General features: G+C 33.7%; 2 protein-coding genes across 2 annotated transcripts; both read left to right on the top strand.

Moving 5' to 3' along the window:
- The first annotated feature begins 5767 nt into the window (after nt 1-5767).
- On the top strand, nt 5768-6733 carry LOC141519451 (olfactory receptor 14I1-like). The gene has a single exon (XM_074231690.1). It carries the CDS (start codon nt 5768-5770, stop codon nt 6731-6733), a length of 966 nt encoding a protein of 321 aa, XP_074087791.1.
- Nucleotides 6734-23143: 16410 nt separating this feature from the next.
- Nucleotides 23144-23941, top strand: LOC141519450 (olfactory receptor 14I1-like). The gene has a single exon (XM_074231689.1). The coding sequence runs from the start codon at nt 23144-23146 to the stop codon at nt 23939-23941; it is 798 nt and encodes a 265-aa protein (XP_074087790.1).
- Nucleotides 23942-23943: the final 2 nt, after the last annotated feature.

Here is a 23943-nt window from a genome sequence, read left to right as displayed (position 1 = left end):
TATTTCAGTGAAGTCATCAAGGTCACATGTCATTACTTTCATTACTTCAGTCCTCTTAGTCTTGCCTTAAGGAGTGAGAAAAGGAGATACCATCATATCTAGAACATGCTAAAGAGCAAATCAAGACCTTCGAGAGAGAAGAAATCATCCACACTATATAATTCATGTGTTTTTTCCTCCTTTTATTTCTTTTTGACTGCTTCAGTTACAGGTTTGATAATTTATGAGTTATTAGCTTCTCAAAATGAAGTGTGTTAATATAGATAGTGTGTGGTACTCTAGTTAAGAAATTGCTTCATAAGATATGAAACCTGTCTCCAGGAGTGATTTCCTATGAGACCCAAGGTAAGTCTTAACTTTTCCTTTCTAACATAAAGAAAATACTTCTTTAGTATAGAGCTTGAAACATTGGCTTAGCTTGAAACACTGTATGTGAGACTTTAAAGAGATGATGTATCAATCTCCAGAACTAAATAAATGGCCAATATTATTTTTACTATTACTATTATTATAGCTTTTACTATTACTACTGCTGCTGCTGCTGCTGCTGCTACTACTACTCATCCCTTTTAATTCTAGTCAATTGTCAAGTATATGTTATTGGTCACAAGAAGAATTTGGTTACAAGGGTCAGTGTTACAAATCAATTAGAATGTGGCTCACTCATCTAAAGAGAAGGATCTTGCGGTGGAGAATTGGAGGAGGAATTGTGTTTTAGTTACAAACATCTTTTCTTTGAACTCCACATTCCCATCTATTGAAGAAGAATTGCAAGACTTGTTTTCTCTACCTCATAGGACTATTGAAACAGTCCATTATTTTGAGCTCCCCAAGGAAACATTTTGAAAAATATAAAGTTCTATGAACACTCCAGCCTTGTACTTTTTACTCATACGCAATATGGAATAAGGAGCTTTCATTAACCATGTAAAACTGTGTTCCTCAAGGTATAATCCATGAAACTCCTGTGATCATAGATTTATAAACACCAAATTTATCTAAACTATAAAATTTCTAATACAACTGCATGGATGTTAATATTAGTATTCTGAAACCAAGGTAAATGGAGTTTTAAAGTATGAAGTATTATGTATTGCAAGCTTAAAATGAGTTCAAAGTATAATGTGGAAATCATATAAGTTGTCACCTTGAAAAGACAATCTAATCCCCCTATCCTATGCTTTATTCATGAAATCTGTGTTATTGAATTTAAATCTGGGAGTTCAGTATATGTCCATTGATAAGCTGGTGAGAGTCAACACATGGGTAACTGAAGGTCAACAAGTTAATTTTACATGAAATTACAGGAAGAAGTATGAATAACTGTAGAGAAAAGAAGACTCTGGGGCAAATGACAACTGTCGTAATAGAAGGACTGTCTTTGGAATGGGCTGCATTAGGATTCCCTTTCACAAACATTCTAGACAAGATGTTGGCATGAGATGCTGACATTGGCAGCTAGTTCTATTCCAACTCTAAAACTTAAAATTAGTCCATATATAAGATTTTAAATTATTTGAAACTATAATTTTATTTTGGTGCGATGGAGAATGAAGATCTGAACTCGTGTGTGTGTGTGTGTGTGTGTGTGTGTGTGTGTGTGTATATATATATATATATATATATATATATATATATATATATATATATATCCTATATGTAGTCAGTGATGAGGGCTTTTAATGAAAACATATAAGAATTTATTGAAAGCCATTAAAAGGGATGATATATCTAGATAGTAAATATAATAAACATAGATTATTTTACAATAAATATATTAGAATTTTTATAGCTTAATTCCATATTGCATATGAGAGACACTATTTCCCCTTCTAGTTATTCTCCAGGAAAGTGTTAGAGAATTTCAAGCAAAGATTATTAATACTTATAAGGATCATTTAGTGGGTAAAGCTTTGGAATTAATGTTAGAAGATATAGATTCTAATCATACATCTAGCTCTCATTCCATGGGTGACCTATGACATTTGACTTATCTGTGTCTCAGTTTCCTCATTTGTAAAATGAGAGGATTCATCTTTCAGGGTTCTTCCACTTCAGAGACTTCATGATCCTATTTGAAAGAGAGTTTTAAAGAAGAAGGAGGCAGCTTTTGCCAGTTATGTGCTATTTGGCAGCCTTCTTTCAGATTTTATTGTTAAATGATTTCAGTGATGTCTGATTCTTTGTGACCCATTTGAAGTTTTCTTGGCAAAGACTGGAGTAGTTGAACATTGCCTTTTCCAGCTCATTTGAAAGATGAGGAAACTGAGGCAGACAAATTTGTCACACAGCTAGCAAGCATCTAAGGTCTGATGCATTGCCTGATCTAGTTGCCCTTTTATTCAAAGGGGTCAACTTCCCTTGAACAGAGTAGAATGTCAAAACTAATGTCATGAAAATTTCTCTGTATAAGAAATACACTTAGAATAAATGTACTAACTAATAGAAAATTAAAACTAGAAGAAATAGAAAAATGACCCATGGACTGTGAAAAAAATAAATTGCATTGTATCACTAATTTATTGAATTATTTCTGGGGGACGCCATTTAAAAGAAAACTTCACATTTTGGACAGTAATCCTTTTTAAAGTTTATTGTTATCACAAAGAAACCATGACTAGAAAGATTGATTGACTATACTGCTATGCCGTCCAAATTCACTGTATCTACTTCAAATTCTACATAATTTCCATCAAGTTGAGGAAAAAATAATGAAGGGTGGTTTTCCTAAATCACAGACTAGTTAGATAAATTTCACACACACACACACATATGCAAAGACAGAGAGTATGCAGTTTCATATATATATATGTATATATATATACATATATATATATATACATATATATATATATATATATATATATATATATATATATGTCATATCAAATAACCTAGTTTGTCACTGGGATGGAACACACAATCATCAAATATCAATAGTTCTCTTTTACATGCCAAATATCATGTTACATCTTAGGAATACAATGACAAAAGTGAAAAACGTTCTGCCACTATGCTAGACCCAGATGGTTATGGCAATGAAAGACCTTGAAGCCTGAACTCAGAAGAGCTAAAATCTGAACAATTCCATTCTCAACAGTTTTCTGCTGAAGTGTATGTAACCTGTGGAACTTAAATCCCACATTTAAGAATTTAGATCATAATGATAAAATAAAATGATAAAAAAACAAACAAATAAATGAACACATAAATAAATAAATAGATAAATAAATAAAATAAACAGAAAGGACAAACAGAAAAAAGAATTTAATGCTGTAATTCGAAACTTCTCACAATGACAAACACCAAAAGAATAATACATGTTAAAATTATTTTTTTTATCATTTTTCCTCTTTCCTTCAATCTTATTTCTTTTTCTCTTAATCTTTTTTCTTCTTGGTTTCTTTCTTGTCTTCCTCCCTTTCTCCTTTGATCTATACTCCTTTTCTTCCTTCTTTTTTATTCCTTCTATCCTTCCTTCTTTTTTCTTTTTTCTCCCTTTGCTTTCTTTCTCTTTTCTTTCCCTCTTTCTTTCTTTCCTGCTTTCCTTTTCTCTTTCTTTCCTTCCTTCCCTTTCTTTTTTCTTTTTCTCTTTCTTTCTTTCTTTCTTTCTTTCTGTCTTTCTTTCTTTCTGTCTTTCTGTCTTTATTATTTCCTCCTTCCTTCCTTCTTCCTTCCTTCCTTCCTTCCTTCCTTTCTTCCTCCCTCCCTCCCTCCCTCCTTTCTTTCTTTCTTTCTTTCTTTCTTTCTTTCTTTCTTTCATTCTTTCTTTCTTTCTTTCTTTCTTTCTTTCTTTCTTTCTTTTTCTCCCTCTTTTTCTTTTCTTTCTTCAAATGAATTGTCTAAATTAAATAATCCCTCTAGCACCTGACTTCCACATTTTTGGTCTTTGGGAATATCTTTTTGCTCTCACAGTCATACAGAGCAGGCAGCGATAATAAGGATCGCAGAAGTGAAAAACAGAAAGTACTAGAGACAAAATCTAGTCCAAGTGTCGAAAAGGTTTTTTCCCCCCAATTCCTTAAGCAGACTTTTGAAACCTGGGATTATAAAGAACTCAAATTGAATTCAAATGTTATTGATTGGTAATTTATCCAACTACCAGTGGATACATTTAGTTAACGATTAGAATTTCACAGAACGTAGTATAAGATCTCCTGTTCTGGTTCAAAATCTGGATTTTATAAAGTTGAGACAAAGTCGAGGGAAGTGAAAAACCAGATGAGTTGTATATTTCAGGGCAGACTTGATACTAAAATTCAGATCTCTATGTTCTGTCTTACTACTCCTTCCATTGCATATATAGGACATAGTGAGATAAAAGGTCAGTCTGATCTGATTAGAGAGGTACACAAATAATGGAGGTTCTACATTCTCCACTATGTCAGAGTACTTTTTAGGTGAATTGAGGTAAAAAGGCTAATAAAATAGATCATAATTTGAGAAATAAATTGAATAAAGGGAGGAAACATTAGATCACATCTAAAGTACCTGGTTTCCGTGGACCTTAAGTATATGAAGCTATTAAAGAAGCAATCAATCAGTCAATAAAAAATTATTAAGTAACCAAGCTTTGTACAATGTGCTAGAGATACCAAAAGAAACAAAAGATAGACTCTTCCCTCAAATAATTTGGGGCAGCTAGGTGGCACAGTGGATAGAGCACTGGCCCTGGAGTCAGGTGCACCTGAGTTCAAATCTGGCTTCAGACACTTAATAATTACCTAGCTGTGTGGCCTTGGGCAAGCCACTTAACTCCATTTGCCTTTCAAAGAAAAACCCCTAAAAAAGAGCTTACAATTTAATGGGGGAGACAACTTGAGCAAAAATATATAGATGACAGGCTATTTCTAGGTAAAGTAAAAAATATAATATAGAAAAAGCACTAGAAGAGGGGTTGAATTACAGATTATTCACTTATTTAGCTTGTCTATATTTTCATAATTATCTAAAATTTCCATGAAAAGTATACTCTGGAGTTAAAAATAATATAAGGAATTGAAAAGACCCAGGTGTCAGAAAAACCTGACTTCTCCTCCTGATCTTTACATTAGTAAACTCCCATTTGCTATAAAACATGCTGCCTTCCTGGGACTCTGTTATCAGTAAAAAGTGGGTGTTTGACAAGAAAAATATTTAGGCTATCACAGAGCTTTAACGTTATTTGTTTTGTTCAGTAACTGAGACTTCAGTCTTGAATATGAAGGAGACATAAGGAGGAATTTGTATCATTCAAATAATAAATGCCATAAAACTAGGAAAAATAGTTTAAGTGCTAAAATTCAATATCTATATTGCAATGACAAATACCATAATTCACTATATATTTTCTTTTGAATTTTATTGTAAATTGGTACTCTCCCCAACATCAAAAGGGAATTTCCTGAGAAGCTCAAGGTACTTCTATCTTCTTTCCCCCTCCATCAGTCTCCTTACCTGTGCTTCTGAGTCTTTCCTATTTAATTTGTTTGAATTTGTTTCTCTTCACAGTTGATGTCAGTCTGTCTCCTCTTCTGTCATCAGCTATTCCATAAACAGCATTTTCTGTAATATTGGCTGAATTCATGGATCAGCATTAGAACCAGCACCCCCGATTTCAGCTTAGTCCTAGTTCTGCCACAGAGAAGCTAGAACCTGACTCGCTTTGTGCAGTTTTTGAAAGGAACAGGCTTATTTTCATGGTTCCCCAATGTGACAAGGAATTTTCTCCTTTCTTTGGCACCCTGCTATAAATTTCAGTCTTCGAAATTTCCTGAAAACTGCAAATATGGTCAACTTTACCATCATCACAGAATTTCTCCTCATCAACTTTGCCAGTATCTGGGAACTACAGGTTGTATATGCTGTGTTTTTCATTTTGATTTATTTATCAACCTTGATGGGAAATTTCCTCACGATTACTGCAATTGTCACTGATCAACACCTCCATGCTCCAATGTACTTTTTTCTAAGCAATTTATCCTTCCTGGACATTTGTTACATCTCAGTCACTCTTCCCAAATTCATTGTTAACAGCATGAAAGGCATCCAATCCATCTCCCTCCTTGGTTGTATGGCTCAGATCTTCTTCATCCTCTTCTTTGGAGGAACAGAATTTGCTTTCCTCATGACCATGTCCTATGACCGCTTTGTGGCCATCTGCCATCCCCTGCACTATGGGGTCATCATGACACCAGCCAGATGTCTTTGGGCAGCAGTTGGCTCATGGCTCACTGGCTTTGTTTATTCTGCCCTACACACAGGAAACATGTTCCGTTTGCCCTTTTCAGGATCCAATGTGATCCACCAGTTTTTTTGTGATATACCACAGGTATTGCAGCTTGCATCTTTGGATGTGTACAATACTGAATACCTACTCCTTGCTGTAAGTTCATGTTTACTTTTAATGTGTTTTGCTTTTCTAATTATATCATATGCTCACATTTTCTCCAGCGTACTCAAGATCCCCTCTGTGGAAGGACGCTATAAAGCCTTATCTACCTGCTCCCCTCACTTGATTGTTCTTCTCTTATTTCTCCTTTCTGTAATTATTTCAGTCTTGGGGCCTACATCAGACAAATCATCAGTTCAGAACCTTCTTATTGCAATGGCCTACACAATAGTTCCTCCATTCATGAATCCCATCATTTATAGCCTGAGAAATCAGAAGATCAAAGTAGTGTTGATTAGAATGATCAAAATGGCACTATTTCCCAAGAAGAATGTGTCTAGCCCTAAGAAAGTAAGAGGATAAGGAATGTAAGGCTGGGATTTTGAATATACAAGATGACATAACACTTAGATTTAAAAAAAAAATGAACTTTTCAGTCATCCTTCCCTTTGAGATGCAAAATGATTAAAATAATATCTCCAAAAGTCAAAGTTAGGACAATTATTTTCTGCTAATGACTGAGTGAAGCATTTAAAAATCCAAAATATGTAATATGGGATGCTGCCTATATATTGAAATTATAAAATCATTTCACCTTAATTCTAAAAGCAGAAATCTGGGAAATTTACTGGAAATAGTGGATTCCCATCCTACAGATAATGAATGAATTAACTGGCATGCAAATATAAAAAAATGAAAGAGAGAATAATAGAAATCCAGGATACTTTGTGATTTGATGCACAGTGAAACAACCAGAAGTGGTATAAATGTTTAGCAAAGGGTATAGTCTTATGAAAGAAACTAATGTGAAAGACAGCTTTCTGATGCAGTGTCGAAGAATAACTCCAAATACCTCATGATGAAGTTTGCTAACCATCTTTTAATAGAAAGGTGATGGATGCTAAATATATAGAATTACTTCTGTTTTTCCAGACATAAAGTGTGGATATGATTTTTTGACAGAAGCACATTTATACAGACATAGACCATATATATACATAAATACATAAACATATCTATGTGTATATAAGTTTGTTTCAAGAGAAATGATTTTATTTAGGTTGTGAAAAAGGGAAGTTTATAAAATAATCTCAAAGGAAGTATTGAAAGTGATATTTAAAAAAGAAACAAATTATCAATGAATCTTTCAAAAACATATAGAGAGAAGAAAGCAAAAGAAAGTTAAAAGTGGGATTGAGCAATAAGGACATTGTTGGGACTTTTATATTGAAAATATACATTTATAAAAAAGCAAATTGTCTCTATATGTTCTTTTTATGCTGTTCTCATGTTTTTTGATGTTTGGTAAAGTAAAGAAAACAAAAATGAAAATAAATTAATTCAAAGGTACATACTTCTTTGCTGTTTTGTTTTGTTTTAATTTCTTTTCCAAAAGTGAAATGCCCTTTGCTGCTGCTAGCATTTTGTACATAGAATAACTTGGGACAAAATAAATGGCAGATCTCTAAAACTTGTTCCAACAATGACTGATGTGAGGAACAAATGAAAAGTCATGTTCTTTCCTAAATATTTTGCTTATATAATAATTCCTTTATAAGAATCAAATTCTCACTAAGATAAATATTGTCTGTTCATTTAAGTGGTTCAGGTCAGACCCCTAAAAACTAAACTACTTTCTTTAAGTCACCAGTAGCTTTTAAATATAAAAAAGACACTTAAATATTGTGGCCAAAACAGTAATAAAAAAAGTATTGTCCTCATGTACAAGTGAATGCAATGTCTCAGAGCCTGCTATGCTAAATGTCAGGCACAACACATAGCCAGGCAATACCCATGACTAAGGCACATAAAGGGAGTGGGGTAAATAAAATAATTTTGTGAGGCTAGCATTACTGATTAAATTTTGTAGTACATGACAATATACTTGAGAAATTTTCCAATTTGGAAATGGACAGTAATTTTATTATATACTCCCTTGCAATGAGTACTGTTTATGCCTCTTTTGTTATTGTGGAACTCCAAAGGACTCTCTGGATGGTTGATTTTTACCCTCAGTCTTACTGTCCTGCTCTCTCCTGGTTGTCTGTATGAGAACTATTACTATGAGGCTCTTTCTAATTGGAAAGAATTCTCTTTGACTTTTTAATTTCAATTTCAACTGTTCTGTGGCATACATAGTAGTTGATCACATCAAATCAGTTGACTAAAAATATTCTTGTTCAGTAAAATTATCATGTAACTTCATTGTTTCTGCTCTAGCACATATTCCGAGATCACCCTTCCATATCTCACTTGTGCATAGGGAGGTCAGGCTCTCACAATACTGATATAACTTTTCTCACAATTCTATCAATAAATTATGTTTGAAGGTGTTCTTCTAATGCTATAGTTCATATAATTATTTTTTTCCAATCAAGGGAAGATTAGGTAGATGGAAAGAGAGGTCTGTGAACACCTTGGGTTCACAGAAGTATGCTAAGGTAATAAGAATGGGGTAAGGACCTGGCCTTGGAGTCTGCAGCTATAGGAATAGTAGGAACAACAGAAATCCTCAACACAAAGGGTGGCAAGGCAGTAGTCAGATTTCAAGAGACTCATATATCGGTACTGGTTAGGATCTTGTATCATTTGGAAATTTTTTGACATATTAAACAGTTCTGGATTAAAATTCTAGGATACAGAAATGTAAATAGAGTTACAAAACATTAAGTTTCATACCTGGGTAAGGACCAGAGTGCAAAATAGGTTAGTGACTAGACCTCTTTTTTGTATTGCATTATCATGGAAGCCCCCAAAATGTGCTAAAGAAGCTCACTCTAAAATAGAGTACAGTGTTAAGTAATAGTCTGGAAAAGGGTGCTTTAAAGAAAATCAGGTCTCTGAAAATACTCCATGGAATATTGGAAAATTCAAAGTATTATACAAAGTATACTAAGGCCCAACTTCAGCTATGATTGGACTATTTAACCAATTCATCACATTCTAGTTTTTAAAATTTACAACTGATTTGCTATTATCATATGCTTGACCTCAAACATATCTTGTATGACTATCATTTAAATTTTTAATCCCATAGGATTAAAGAGCTGATTTTACTCATCTTGTTTTATACATGGGCAAATAATTTAATAGAAACTTGTCCAAAAATCATATAACTAAAGGATCACTGAGATTAGCACTACAGCTAGGTGGTGCAGTGGATAGAATACTGGTCTTGAAATTAGGGGATCTGAGTTCAAATCCAGATTCAGACATTTGAAATTTACTAGTTGTCTAAGTCACAAAACTATTACACTAGTTGTGCAAGTCACACAACCTGGGCAACGTCACTTCAACTTATTTGATTCCCATTCAGGCCATTTCCAATCTTGCTGATCCATATCTATTCACTAGACCCAGATGGCTCTGGAGGTGAAAGTGAGGGTGAGGACTCCCTTACTCAAATCTAATTCATATGCATTTCATGGCATCACCCCTCTGATGTCATATGTTCTTTGCAAGTGAAGGACAAACAATAGATACAGATGATAATTGTGCAGTCCAAAAATTAATACTATTTCTACATACACACATTCACACTCCCTCTGATTTTTTTGTATATATATATATATATATATATATATATATATATATAAATTCAGGCAATTATAACTCAGCTTTGTAATACATTGGTTATTCCAATAGGCTATAAAAATGTAAACAAAATTCACCAGTAAAGTTCTTTCATAATGCCTATCTACAAAATACATCCATTCTCTTTTTTCTTCATAGTTTTATTTTATTTTAAAAAGTCAACAATTAAATTTGAAAATCTAGGTGTTGGTTGATACAGTGGATCCAGTGATTTACAAGTTAAAGTTTCATTAGACAAGAACCCTGAAAAATTTGCTTTTTTCCCCCATCTATTTAAAAACCAATTAGGAACTTGAAGATTATTTCTTTTTTAAATTTCTTTTAAAATTTATATATGAAAAAAATTTTAGCCATTCATTTTTGTGAAGTTTTCTCCTTCCCACATCTCCCTCCCCATACCCTAGGATAGTAAGGAATCTGATATAGATTGACATATATAATTGTGTTTTATATATTTCCATATTAGTCATATTGTAAAAGAAGAATCAGAAAAATTTATTCAATTTATTTTCTAAATTGATTAAAAGACACTTTTTCTCCATAAAGTCTCTCTATGAATTTATATAGATAGGGATTTTTCACTAATGGAGCTATCTAGTATTATTTATTTTCAATATTTCAGGATATGATCCAGATTATGATCATATGAGTGAGGAAAAAGTTTGTTTTTTGTTTTTTTCTGAGGTTATAATAAAGAATGATCTTGATTGGGGGGGCATTAAAAATGTAATTAAAGTTGGAAAATACATTCTGGAAATTATTTTACTGTCCTTGTTCTTATTTTGATTGGTTCTCTGTATCACTCATCAAAATACTTTTTTTTATCACAGTTGACACATCATAAAACTTTCTCTAAAAGAGTATATAATATTTTAGAACAGGGACTATTTTTCTCAATTTTTTTCTTTGTATCCCTTCATACATGCAGTGAATATTCTGTATCAATATTCTCTGAATCTGAATTAATTTAGGCTAATTTATGCCCTTTGTCTATGTTTTAATTATAATTATTATCCTGTCAGTTATAATATATTGTTTTATTTTATGGTGTCATTTGGTTATTACTATATCTTATGCCTTTCCATTTTTTTACTTAAAATTTTTCTCTTTTTTTTGTTTTTTAAAGTATTTGTATGGCTTTGTGTTTAATTTCTAGGGTTTTGGCATCTCTCAGACCTCTAACAAGAAACATGTATTCTCAAATTTCCCACTTTTCCACTGAAATTACTAAATATCAAAACATATTTTGGCTTCATCTGAAGATGTTTTAATAAATTTCATAATGCAATGCCTTCGATTCTTCATCCTTGACTCAAAACTAATTTTTTTAATATATGCTGCATTTATTTTCTTGTTGGTATTTTGTAAATTCTTCTCATTGGTATTATAATTCATAATGTCCAAAAATCTCATATAGGTACATTTCTTGTTGTCATTGAGTTTAATGAAAAACAAAAAACACAAACTTCTGCCCTTGTTGTAAGAATAACTTCTAATCACCTTAAAATTGCCTAGAAATTCCTTCTTATGATTTTATTCAGGGCAGAAATTTCAGATTTGCTATTACTTGATTTCTGCTTTCATTGTATTTACTCTCATTAAACAGGATCTTTAATTTAGGTTAATCATAGCCAAATTAAGATTGATTTATTTCTTAAAAACAGGACTATGCTTAATAAAGTTTTCCTAATTTCTGCAAATATAACATCAGCAAGTCAGAAACAGATAGATATGGGAAACAGAGCTTTATAGATTGGTAAAAATTCATCTTTTGGCAGCCACTCTACCTGGGATATACTTCTTTACATTAGATTGGTCTTCAGAAAACAGAAAACAGTCTATTTGGAGAACCCATACTTAAAGCTTTTCCAGTATCCATGATGTCAGAGGTTTGAAAAGCCCAGGTTCACCTCCATATCATTATGAACCATGAAATTATATGTGTTTGTATGTTGTGTGTGTGTGCCCCTGTGAGCATGTATGTTAGAAGAATGTTCCATTTTTTGATAATTATTTTGATAATAGTATTGCAAATTCTTGCCAAAATGGCTTATAGTTGAGAGGCAGTCTGAAGAGTAGTGATTCATGTGAAAAGAGAATTAAAAAAGTATTTCCCTTAACTTCAACTGTAATAATGGGTACTGTTTTACATTGACCATTGCTGAGACCCCTAATGATTAGGTTTAAACTTAGAAAGCTAATGGAATCCACCTTGTCTGCCATAACAGTCTAGAGACTTTGGTAATATTCTCGGTTACTTAACTAAGAATGGCCTAAATGATTAAGGATTCTTCTGACTACAGAAGTCTCCAATAAAAAAAGCCAGTCAGACATACCATAACTTGACTCCAATACAATGAGGTCATTTTAGTCTTCTTCAATCAGGTTGTCAAATTTTCTGGCATACACTTGGGCAAAATAGCTCAGAATTATCTCTTTAATTTGCTCCTCAATTCACCCTTTTCATTTTTGTTACTGGCAATTTGGAACTTTTTTTTAAAAATCAGATTAACCAAAGGTCTATCTGTTTCATTGAATGGTTTATATTTTTTCATACATATTTTTATTTATTAGATCAATATTTTCCTTGCCTTCAATTTTATTAATGTCTCTGATTTTCAGAATCTCTAGTTTGGTATTTAATTGGCAATATTTAATTTATACTTTTTCTAGTTTTTTAGTTGTGTACCCAATTCATTGAGCTCCTCTTTCTCTATTTTATTCATATGAACATTTAGAGATATAAAATTTCTCCTAAAAACTGCTCTATCTGCATCCCATAAATTACGGTATGATGTCTCATTGTTGTCATTTTCTTGTATGAAATTGTTGATTATTTTTATAATTTATTGTTTCATTCACTTTATTTAAAAATTGATTATTTAGACACTTCCAGCCCAGATGGCAGAGAGAAGACAGGTACTATTCTAAGTGCTCCTGGTTCCCATCAAAAATAACATGAAATAAACCTCTTAACAGAAATTTGATGGACAAAACCCAGAAAGAGAAGCTAGGAGAAGAACACCTATCAGTAAGGTCTGTCTCAGGGGATGGTGGGTGAACCAATAGTGGAGACCAGAGGGTCAGAGCAGGGACAGAAGCTGGGAGAAGCCAGAAGACTGACCTTAGCCACAGAGGCTTTGGTGAGTAGTAGGTCCCAGGACCAACTTGAGCCACGGAGTTTTTGGCCAGAAGGCAGCAGAGCTCTGGTGAGTCCTAGTGAGTTTCAGCCCAGAGAGTTTCAGAGAATACCTGGAAAACCACCAGCTGGGCAAGGGACCTGAGCTCCATACATTCAGCAGAGTCTTCTTCCCAGAAGGAATGGTAAACATCTCCCCACTCCCTCAGGCTCATGTGTGGGTAACAGAGTTCACTCAGCTGAAAGGGAGATTAACTCTCTCCCCCATGACCCAGTCTATTTTTCAAAGCCAATTTAGCCCTGCTGTTGAGGGCCTCAAACAATCCAGAGAAAGCAATCAGTGACCCCTACAGACAGGGCTTTGGAATAATTAAGGCAAGTGAACAAAGCCTCTAGGGTTTTCAAAAGCAAACCTCTTTCAGTCAGCCCCTCTCCCTACATAAGATCCTAGGAAAATGAATAAAGGCTGGCAGAAAGGGGGACCCTGGAGAAATACTTAGAAGTTTCTAACAGATTCTAACATTCAAACCCAGAGAGATCTGACACTTCTGAGGAGAATATGAATTGGTCTCCAGTCCAGAAAGACTTCCTTGAAGAAATCAGGAAGGATTTGAAAAATCAATTGTAAAAATTAGGAAAAGAAACTAAAGAGAAAGTTAAAATCTCACAACAAGAAAACAAATCCTCGGAAAATATAGTTGGATAAATGCAAAATGAGAATAATTCTCTTAAATCCTCAATTGGGCAAATGGAAAAAGAAAATAATTCTCTCAAAACTACACTTGGGCAAATTAAAAACTCCTTCAAAAATAGAATTGAGCAATCTGAAAAGGAGTTGCAAAAGGTAAATGAAGACAATTTTTTCTCTAAAAAATGAATGAAATCTGTGGAAACTAATGACTTCATGAGACAGTAAGATTCTATTAAACAAAACCAAAAACTCGAAAAAATAGTAGAAAATGTAAAATAACTCATCAGCAAAACTACTGACCTTGAGAAAAGATCAAGAAGGGACAACCTGAGAATTACAAACCTTCCTGAAAACATTGAAGAGAAAAAAAAAAGCCTGGTCTTAGTATTACAGGATTTAGTGTTGGAAAATTGCCAGAGGACAAAATAGCTATTGAAAGAACACATTGATCCCCTCCTGAAAGAGATCCTAAAATGAAAACACCAAGGAATGTTGTGGTCAAACTCCAGAAATATCAGATGAAAGAGAAAGTCCTACAAGTAACCAGGAAGTAACAATTTAAAGACCAAGGAGCCACAATAAGGATTATGCAGGGCCTGGCTGCATCAACATTAAGGGATTGAAGGGCCTGGGCTGAGATACTCTCCTGAAGAGCAAGGGACCTTGGAATGCAGCTAAGAATCCACTATCTGGCAAAGTTGAGGCTTCTCTTCCAGGAGAAAAGATGGACATTTAAGAAAATGGAAGATTTCCAATATTTCCTGATTAAAAAAACAGAGCTAAATAGAAAATTTGGACATCAAACAGGAGGCTCAAGAGACAAAGGAAAAACTAAAAAAAAGGGTAAAGAAAAAAACTGATATCAAATAAGATGAAACTGACTGTATTCCTTCATGGGAGAAAATCTCTAATAACTCTTGAGAATTGTAACTCTATTGGAATATGCTTAGACAGAAGTGATGGATGCACATGACTTTTCTTTCACTCAGATAGAATGATTTTTTAAAAATACCACATTAAAAAGTGTGACAGTAAGGAGATTGGATGATGGAGGAGATAGAATGAGGTAAATCTCATTATATTAAGAGTTACAAAAGACATTGTAATAGAGGGGAAGAATAGAGGAATGAAGAACCACATGAATCTTCTTCTCATCAGACTTGGCTTAAAGTTAACACACACATTAGGTTAAGTTAAGAAACTTTACTGACCTTTCAAGTATTAAAAGGGGAAAAGGGCAAGGGGATGGGGAGGGCAATAAAAAGGGGACCTAAGAGCCCTGGGGGCTCCTGCTTACAGGCTCTGCCTGCTTCTTTTCCTGGATCTGGGCTGTGCTGGCCAAGCTGCTCTCTGTGTGCCCTGAGTGCTGGGCTTCAAGTGCTCACTCTGGCAGAGGTCCCCTGCTGTTCCCCAAATTTGTGCCTGGTGCTCCCAGGGCATAAATCAGGAAACTACCCCGCTGCTGTGAGCTGAGGCTCCCAGCGCCCTGGGGCTGCCTCCAGGAGGCTGAAGTTCTTTTGCTCTGGCGGCCACCCCTCTGACCCCGGAGAGCAGAGCCTTTCTCCTCTTTTCCAGGTAACCTTGGGTTGGAGACCTGCCTCACTGGGTCCCTCTGTGCATTCTGTCTCTCAAAAATTTAGTTAGAATCCTTAGCTTATGAGTTTTATGAGAGAACGCCTAAAACAGGATCCTTTCTTGTCACCATCTTGGCTTTGCCCCTCCATTTTTGAACTTTCTAAGAAAATATCTCCAAGGCCAGATGGATTCACAGGTGAATTCTATCAAACATTTAAGGCACAATTCTTTCCAATTCTTTATACACTCTTTGGAAAAATAAGTGAAGATGGACCTCTGTCTAACTCTTTCCATGACAACCATATGGTTCTGATACCTAAATCAGGAAGTCCTTTATTGCTTGCTAACTAAAGAAAGGATAAGTGCAAGATCAATTCCTAATCTATTTATGTCCAATCTTTCTAGATATGTTTCCATCTTCTGTCCCTATTTTACAACCCTCTTTTATTAAAGTATCTAATAAAAAAAGGTTATTTTGTGATTTAATTATGTATTGAGCCTCTAACTACAGAAAAACTTCTCTAAGAAATTAGGAATTGATTGTAGGGCATGGGAAAGACTAGCACAAGACCACTCTTCTGTGCCCTCATGGGCAAGATATGCCCTTATCACAAGGAGTGCTCCATGAACAGTGAACATGTATAGAAATTTTCTTAAGAAATGGCATCTTGGGCAGCTAGGTGGCACAGTGGATAGAGCACTGGCCTTGGAGTCAGGAATACCTGAGTTCAAATCCGCCCTCAGACACTTAAGAATTACCTAGCAGTATGGCCTTGGGCAAGCCACTTAACCCCATTGCCTTGAAAAAAAAATCTAAAACAAAAAGAGAAATGGCATCTTTCCACAACCATCAGCAAACATTATCTGTAATGGTAATAAGCTAGACAACTTTTCAATAGGATCATAAGGTGAAGACAAAATGCCCACTATCACCACTATTTTTCTATATTATACTATATATATATATATACTGGTGATAGCAATAAGAGGAAGAAAAAAGAAAATGAAAAAATTAAATATGCAATGAGTAAACAAAGCTATTATTCTCAGCCAGTGATTTGATTGCATACTTAGAGAATCCTAGAGAAACAAAAAAAAACCTAGTGAATTGATTAACAACTTTAGCAAAGTTGCAAGTTTTAAATTAACCCTATGTAAATAATAAGCATTTCTATGTATTATCACCAAAGTACAGCAGCAAGAGATGAAAAGAAAAATTTCATTGAAAATAACTATAGGCAATATAAAATACTTGGCAGTGTATCTGACAAAACCAAACCAAGAGTTAAATGAATACAATTACAAAACACTTTTCACACAAAGTCACACAAACAAAATCTAAAGAACTGGGAAAATATGAATTTCTCATCTGGAGGCTGAGTCAATATATGAAAATGACAATTCTACCTAAATTCATTTACTTATTCAGTGCCATATGAATCAAACTGAGTTAGAAAATGATAACAAAATTCATCTGGAAAAAGAAAAGATCAAGAGTAATAAGGGAAATTTATGAAAACATGAGAAGGAATGGGATCTATCCATGCAAGATGTCATACTGTATTGTAATCATGACAACAATCTAGTACTGACTAAGTAGTAGAATGGTGTCTCAAAGGAAGAGATTAGGTCAAAAATGCAATGATCAATGTCCATAATAATCCAGTGTCTGATACACCAGAGACTAAAGTTTTTGGAACAAATTTTTTTTGACAAAAACTGCTGGGAAAACTGAAATACAAGATGGCAGAAATTAGGTATAGAACAAAATCGCATATTGTATACCAAGATAAGATCAAAATGTTAGATGGGATGGAAGAAAATTGGGACTCTAGTGCACTGTTAGTGAAGTTGTGCACTGATTAAATTATTTTGGAGAATGATGTAGAAACATTCCCAAAGTGCTTTAAAACTGTGCATACCCTTTCATCTAGCACTAGCACTTCTAGGCTTATACCCAAAAGAAGCGAAAATGTATGTTGGCTAGGGAATGAAACTATTTGTATAAAAATATTTATGCCAACTCTTTTTGTACTGGCAAATAATTGGACATGTGAGGATAACCATCATTTGGGAATGGCTGAAGAAGTTGTGATGTGTAATTGTAAAAAATAATGAACAGTATTATTTCAGAAAAAAACTGGAAATATATAGATGAATGGATGTAATGTGAAGAGAGCAGAATAGGTATATTGTAGACAGTAAAAGCAATAATGGAAGATAATCACCTGTGAATAACCTAGCTACTCTAAACAATATAATGATCAAAGATAATTTCCAAAGGACTTAAGCTGGGAAACACTATTCAAGTCCATAAAATTAACTGGTAGAGTTTGAATGCAAATTAATTCAATTCATACTACTATCACGTTCTTATTTCTTCAATGAGTTTTATTTTATTTTACTTTATTTTATTTTTGATTTGTGTTTTCTTTCACAAGGCGAATAATACTGAAATAAGTTTTGCATGATCATTCATAGATGAACTTGTTCCCTGTCTCAAGGACAGAGATCAGAAGGAAGGGAGGGAGAGAATTGGAAACTCAATTAAAACTAATATTAAAATCATTTTAACATGTAAGAATTAAAAACCAAAAGCTCTGAGGTACCATATCATGTTTATCAATTAATGTGACAGAAAATCAAAATCACAAATACTAGCAGAAATGTGAGAAAATTGAGAAAGGAATGAACTACTGGTTGAGTTGTGAAATGGTTCAACCATTCTGGGAAATAATTGTAAGTTATGTTCAATGATCCATAAAAATGAGTCTCTGACTCAATGAAACTATTTTTACGGCCATATCACAAAACAAATTGAAGAAAAAAGGAAAAGGCCTGATATATATACAAAAATATTTGTAGCCTCTCTTTTTGATTGCAAAGCATTTGAAATTGAGAAGGTTGGTTGTCATCAATTGGGGAAACACTGAACAAGCTGTTGGATAGAATTATAATGGAATATAGCATGCTGTATGGAATGATTAAGAGAATAGTTTCAGAACAAAATATGGGGGCTATTTATTTACATTGGTGTAGGGTAAGCTTATCAAATCCAGGAAAATGAGAATTTTAAAAAATATTTTTAACATTAAAAATAATTATAAATATTCTCTCTTCCTTTGCCACTTAAAAGACAAGTAATATCATATGAATTATATATGTCATGTGCATATTAACATTTCATAAAACTGAAGAAAAATAAGAAAGTGAATGAAATTTACTTAAATTTTCACTTAGAGTTCACCAGTTTTCTTTGGAGATAGATAACATTTTTCATCCTGAGTTCTTTGGAATTGTCTTGGATCATTGTACTGATGAGAATAATGAAGTCTTTCATGGGGGGAATTATAATTACAATATTGCTGTTACTCTGTACAATCATCTCTTAGCTCTTCTCACTTTATTTTACAGAAGTTCATATACATCTTTCAATGCTTTCCTCAAACAATTTTCCTTTTCATTATTTATAATACAGTAGTGCTCCATCATAATAACATAACACTGCTATGGCAGCTATTCCTTAAATGATGGGCATCTACCCAATTTCCCAACCCCCCCCAAAATTTCTAAAAATATTTTTGCAATATAAGTTCTTTGCCTTTTGCTTTGATCTCTTTGTGGTAAAGATCTTAAAAACGGAATGTTAAATAACAGGTTTTTTAAAGTGAATTAATAATTACGAATAAAACAATTAAGTATTTATAACACAAACCCATTGTGAAATGAGATTATCTTGTGAGATTCAATCAGTCACACCATTCACAACTAATTATTATTCTCAATTCCTCTGTCTGAACCATCCGACTAAAGGGGGCAAAGCCATGACTTCTAATAAATATATTTAATAGGGTACCACAATCAAGTTTTCTGCTCATTTTTTTACCAGCTGCAAAACTTTTGTATTTCTCCTTCAGAATCTTGTGCTAGGTAGTATCCTCTTCATCCTCCTACCCCCCCCCATTTCATTTCTTTGATGCTTAACACAGTTCTTGGGATAGAGGTAGGAATTCAATAAATGTTTATTGACTATTGACTAAGACAATATAGACTGAGAAACTTCCAATAGCTTATACCTTTATGGCTCATATTTTAATGAGATTAAAGGGAGAAAGTTTTTCACTTTGTTGTTTAGAATATACTATGCCCAAGTTAATTATTCTCTGAGGATAGGTCAGAAAATCCAAAGGAACCAAGGAGATAATAATGTTTACTTTAAGTCCTCTGGTGGTTTCATAGCATCTTTTCCCAAAGACACTAGCCAGGATATTTCACCAAGTTCAATAACATAAGAATCATCCAAAACTCAATTATGCCTATAGGCTCAGAGGTTTAGACTTCAGTGTCTTTTCATATTTTGGAATATGTCATTGAGAATGGAATTAATTGGTGAGGAAAGAGATAGTCTATAGATTATATATAGAATTTAAAGTAGCTAGAAAATTTAAGGACAACATTAGATGCTGGAAATAGGTATATCAGAATAACTATCGCAGGTATATCAATATGATTCTGACCACTTTTCCTAGTGATTGTCAGTTTGCTTAGTGTCTAGCAATCATAGGCATGATCTCAGTGTAAGTGATTCTTTTTTGTGCAAGGTAGATTAACATCACATTGTGAATATGATGGTAGATTAAAATTAAGTTAGACCTTAGACCAAACTCTGCTTCTGGCTTTTATGAACTGGATAAACAATTTGTTTTCCCTATGATATTATCTTCAATTCTTCCTGTGCATGTGTTATTTGTGCACACTGATATACATGATTTCCCCTCTTTATTGACTGTGAGTTTGTTGAAGTTAGGGGCTGTCTCTTTTTGTAACCACTCTTTGTAACCTAAGTAGTTTCTATAGTGTTTGGGACATAAGAGATACTTAATGTTTGGTGACTTCCTATAAATTGACTATAGGCCAACTTCACTCATACCCCATTCATTTGCCTATAACATGTACATGGTACTTTATTTCTGTTTCTCATAGATGCTCAGATATGATATATGTAACACTGGTAATTTCAAAAGTGTTATGTAAATAAGTCTTAGTAATTTTCTGATATACGATGATAGACCCCAATTCTATCTTCAATTAATTGAAAATTTGTAATACTGATTGCAAGGAGAGTTTGACAAGTGGATCAATTTCTTTATGCACTTTATCTGTAGCTTATTTTTTATGATGCAATAGTACAAAGATACTTGGGGGGGTCATAGAAGCTGTATCTCCATTCTGACTTCACCTGTCTTTTTCCTCCATCGTTGAGTTAATTTAATTTTGTTTCAACAAAGATCTGAGTTGAACATTTGAACAAATTAAAGGGAGAGTGGGTTGACTTAGGCAGCATAAGACAGTTATTTAACCCTGGCTTTGTCATTTCAAACCTGGGCAACCTAGAGTTAGTAAATGAATATTTCTGTTCCTCCTTTGTAAATAAAGGGCCTGGACAATTGTGTTCTACATTTTCTTTCAGTTTGAGTTTCTGTTCATTTTTTATCTTTGAAATAATTATATATATATATATATGTATATGTATATGTATATATGTATGCATATATGTAGGACTAATTGACTATACTGAGGGTCTCAGCAATTCCTCTAGTCTTTTCAAAGAAGATAATGTGAACTTGTGTAGTTGAAGGTCACTTTTGACTTGAATTAGATGTTAGATTTCTAGATTCTTTGGAACAGAAGTGGAAATTGACATTCAGAAAATATAGTAAATACTTTTCATTCTCAATGAAAATGAAAATTAGGAGACTGCTGATATGATATGAAACCACATAAATTTGTGTTTTGTCTTGTGTCCTGAGAATTCTAGGTCTATGTTTTCTTCATCACTTTTAGTTATAGAAGAAGAAAGTGAGACTTGGAGCACAACAATACATATTTGATTATGTAGGTGTGAGAATGTGAGTTTTTAAATGTGTCTAGGTTGCATTTCTCCACAGGAGATTACACATACACACACACACACACACACACACACACACACACACGCACACATACACACACACAAATTGCTTTGTAAGGCAGAAGGTGAGATTACATTAATTCAATGAATACAGGAGCATTGAGTTTTGACCGTGCTAGTAATATATTTATACTATAACACTAAATAAAGAATTATTTTCAAGATTCAAGAAGGAATTTTAATATTGAGCTGAAAGCTCACTTTTGGGCTGAAAGTCTGGAAAGAGAGAGGTTTTATAAGTATGGCTAAGTGGAAAGATGATATAGGTTTATCTATCTATTTATCTATCCATCAATCCAACATCTCTCTCTTTATGTATGTTCACATAAAAACATATAGATAGAAATTTATTTTATTATTATAAATACATGCAACATATTTCCATAGATTTAAAAGACGCACATTTGTTTATAAATGTATACATATATATATATATATATATATATATATGACTCTTTTACAATCTATTGCTGTTTGCAACCATCCATCTTTATATATCTCTATTTTTTTGTTACTCTTTCATCTGTCTTTTTCTCTATCTCTATCATTTCCATCTTTATTTCTGTATCTTGCCCATCTGCACTGGTAGACATAGTTATCTCTCCAGCTATTGTCAAAAATAAAATCACAATGCTCTTTCTAATTCTATCTATCTGTCTATCTATCTATTTATCTATGTATCTATGTATCTATCTCTATGTATCATATCATTTATAGGGATAGAGTAATCAAGAAGCTAGGTAGAACTGTATAAAGTGCTAGACCTGAAAAAGGAAGACTTAAGTTTCATGAGTTCAAATCTGACCTCAGATACTAACTGACTGTGTGACCCTGGGCATGTCACTTAATTCTCTTTCCCTAAAGTCCTCATCTACAAAATGAGCTGAAGAAGGAAATGATGAGTCACTCTAGTATCTGTGCCAAGAAAAATGAAAATGGGATCCTTAAAAATATCTTAGCAACAACAGCAGCATTAACGACAATGACAGGGTTATCACTGTTTCTGGTCTCATAGCTATGTGTATTTCTATTTTTTAACCTATAAATAGAAAACTATATTTGGAGGCAAAATAATTGATTTCAAGTTCTGACTTTACTACTAATGATCTTTGTTGCTTTATATAAAATACTGTATCAGTTTAAACCTTGTTTTACCACTTTATGAAACAATATGAGCAGTACAATCAACTTAATTTCTATGATGCTTGAATATTTGTAAAACATGTTCCTGAAGAAAATTACATGGAATAGGCAATAGCATTGTTAATCTTTCCATTATTCTCATCTTTCTCGCATTCTTTCTCTTTCCTTCTTCTTCCGTTTTCTTTCTCTATATAATATCTAATGTAGAAGTGTAGATATATAAAGATATGTGTACAAAATACATGCATATTTTATGTATAAAATGTTATGTAGGTATTTGCTCACATGTATTGTGTATATGTGTATGAAATCCATCTCCACCCTTCATGTTCATAGTCCTTGTTATTAACCTTGAAATGGTACCATTCGTTTTCTTGATTTCCAACCTATTTTATTTCAACTGTTCATTCTTCAGTTAAGAATATAAAGCTTGGGTCCAGACCTATTGGATGCATATTAGCATCATCACCTGTACTGTAAACTATGCTTTCAGCTGGTTTTGCCCTTAAAATACAAGATATTTTTGTTTGCTCAGCTTTAAAGGGAAATTAGAATTTTCAGATTCTATATGAATAAGAAATTTAATTCATTCTTTTCAACATTTTTTTTCTGCTACTCATAGTGTTATTATTTTAGTAAAATTTCAACACACCACCAGGGATGAGCAACTTCTCCATCATCACAGAGTTCCTCCTCATGGAGTTTTCCAACATGCGGGAGCTGCAGGTCTTCCATGCTGTGCTATTCCTGATAATTTACCAAGCAACTCTGATGGGGAATCTTCTCACCCTTGCATCAATTGTCACTGACCCACATCTCCACTCTCCTATGTATTTTTTTCTGAGCAACTTATCCCTCCTGGATGCCTGTATCATTTCAGTCACTCTTCCTAAATTCATTGTGAATTCTTTGGCTGGCATTCAGTCCTTGTCCCTCCATGGTTGTGCAGCTCAGATCTTCTTCCTTCTCTTCTTTGCATCCACAGAGTTTGCTTTGCTTCTGACCATGTCCTATGACCGATTTGTAGCCATCTGCCACCCCTTACACTATGGCAACATCATGACACCAACACATTGTCTCTGGGCAACAGCAGATTCTTGGCTTGGGGGGTTCATTTATTCAGCTCTCCACACAGGAAACATGTTTCAACTGCCCTTCTCTGGATCCAATGTGATCCACCAGTTTTTCTGTGATATTCCTCATGTCTTGAAAGTCTCAACTTCTGAGTTTCTGTTAATTGTGGCTAGTTCATGTTTCTTCTTATTCTGTTTTGCCTTTTTAATAGCCTCATATGCTCACGTCTTCTCCAGCATCCTCAAGATTCCTTCTACAGAAGGACGCTACAAGGCCATTTCAACCTGCTCCCCTCAGCTGATCATCCTCATGTTGTTTTTTATTTATACAATGCTTCAGCCCTCAGAAACACATCAGATACATCACCTATTCAAAGCCTTTTAATT

Source organism: Macrotis lagotis, chromosome 3, assembly GCF_037893015.1.
Source record: "Macrotis lagotis isolate mMagLag1 chromosome 3, bilby.v1.9.chrom.fasta, whole genome shotgun sequence".
Lineage (NCBI taxonomy): Eukaryota > Metazoa > Chordata > Mammalia > Peramelemorphia > Peramelidae > Macrotis > Macrotis lagotis.
Note: the sequence above shows the minus strand (reverse complement) of the source record. Positions and strands in the feature narration are given on the sequence as shown.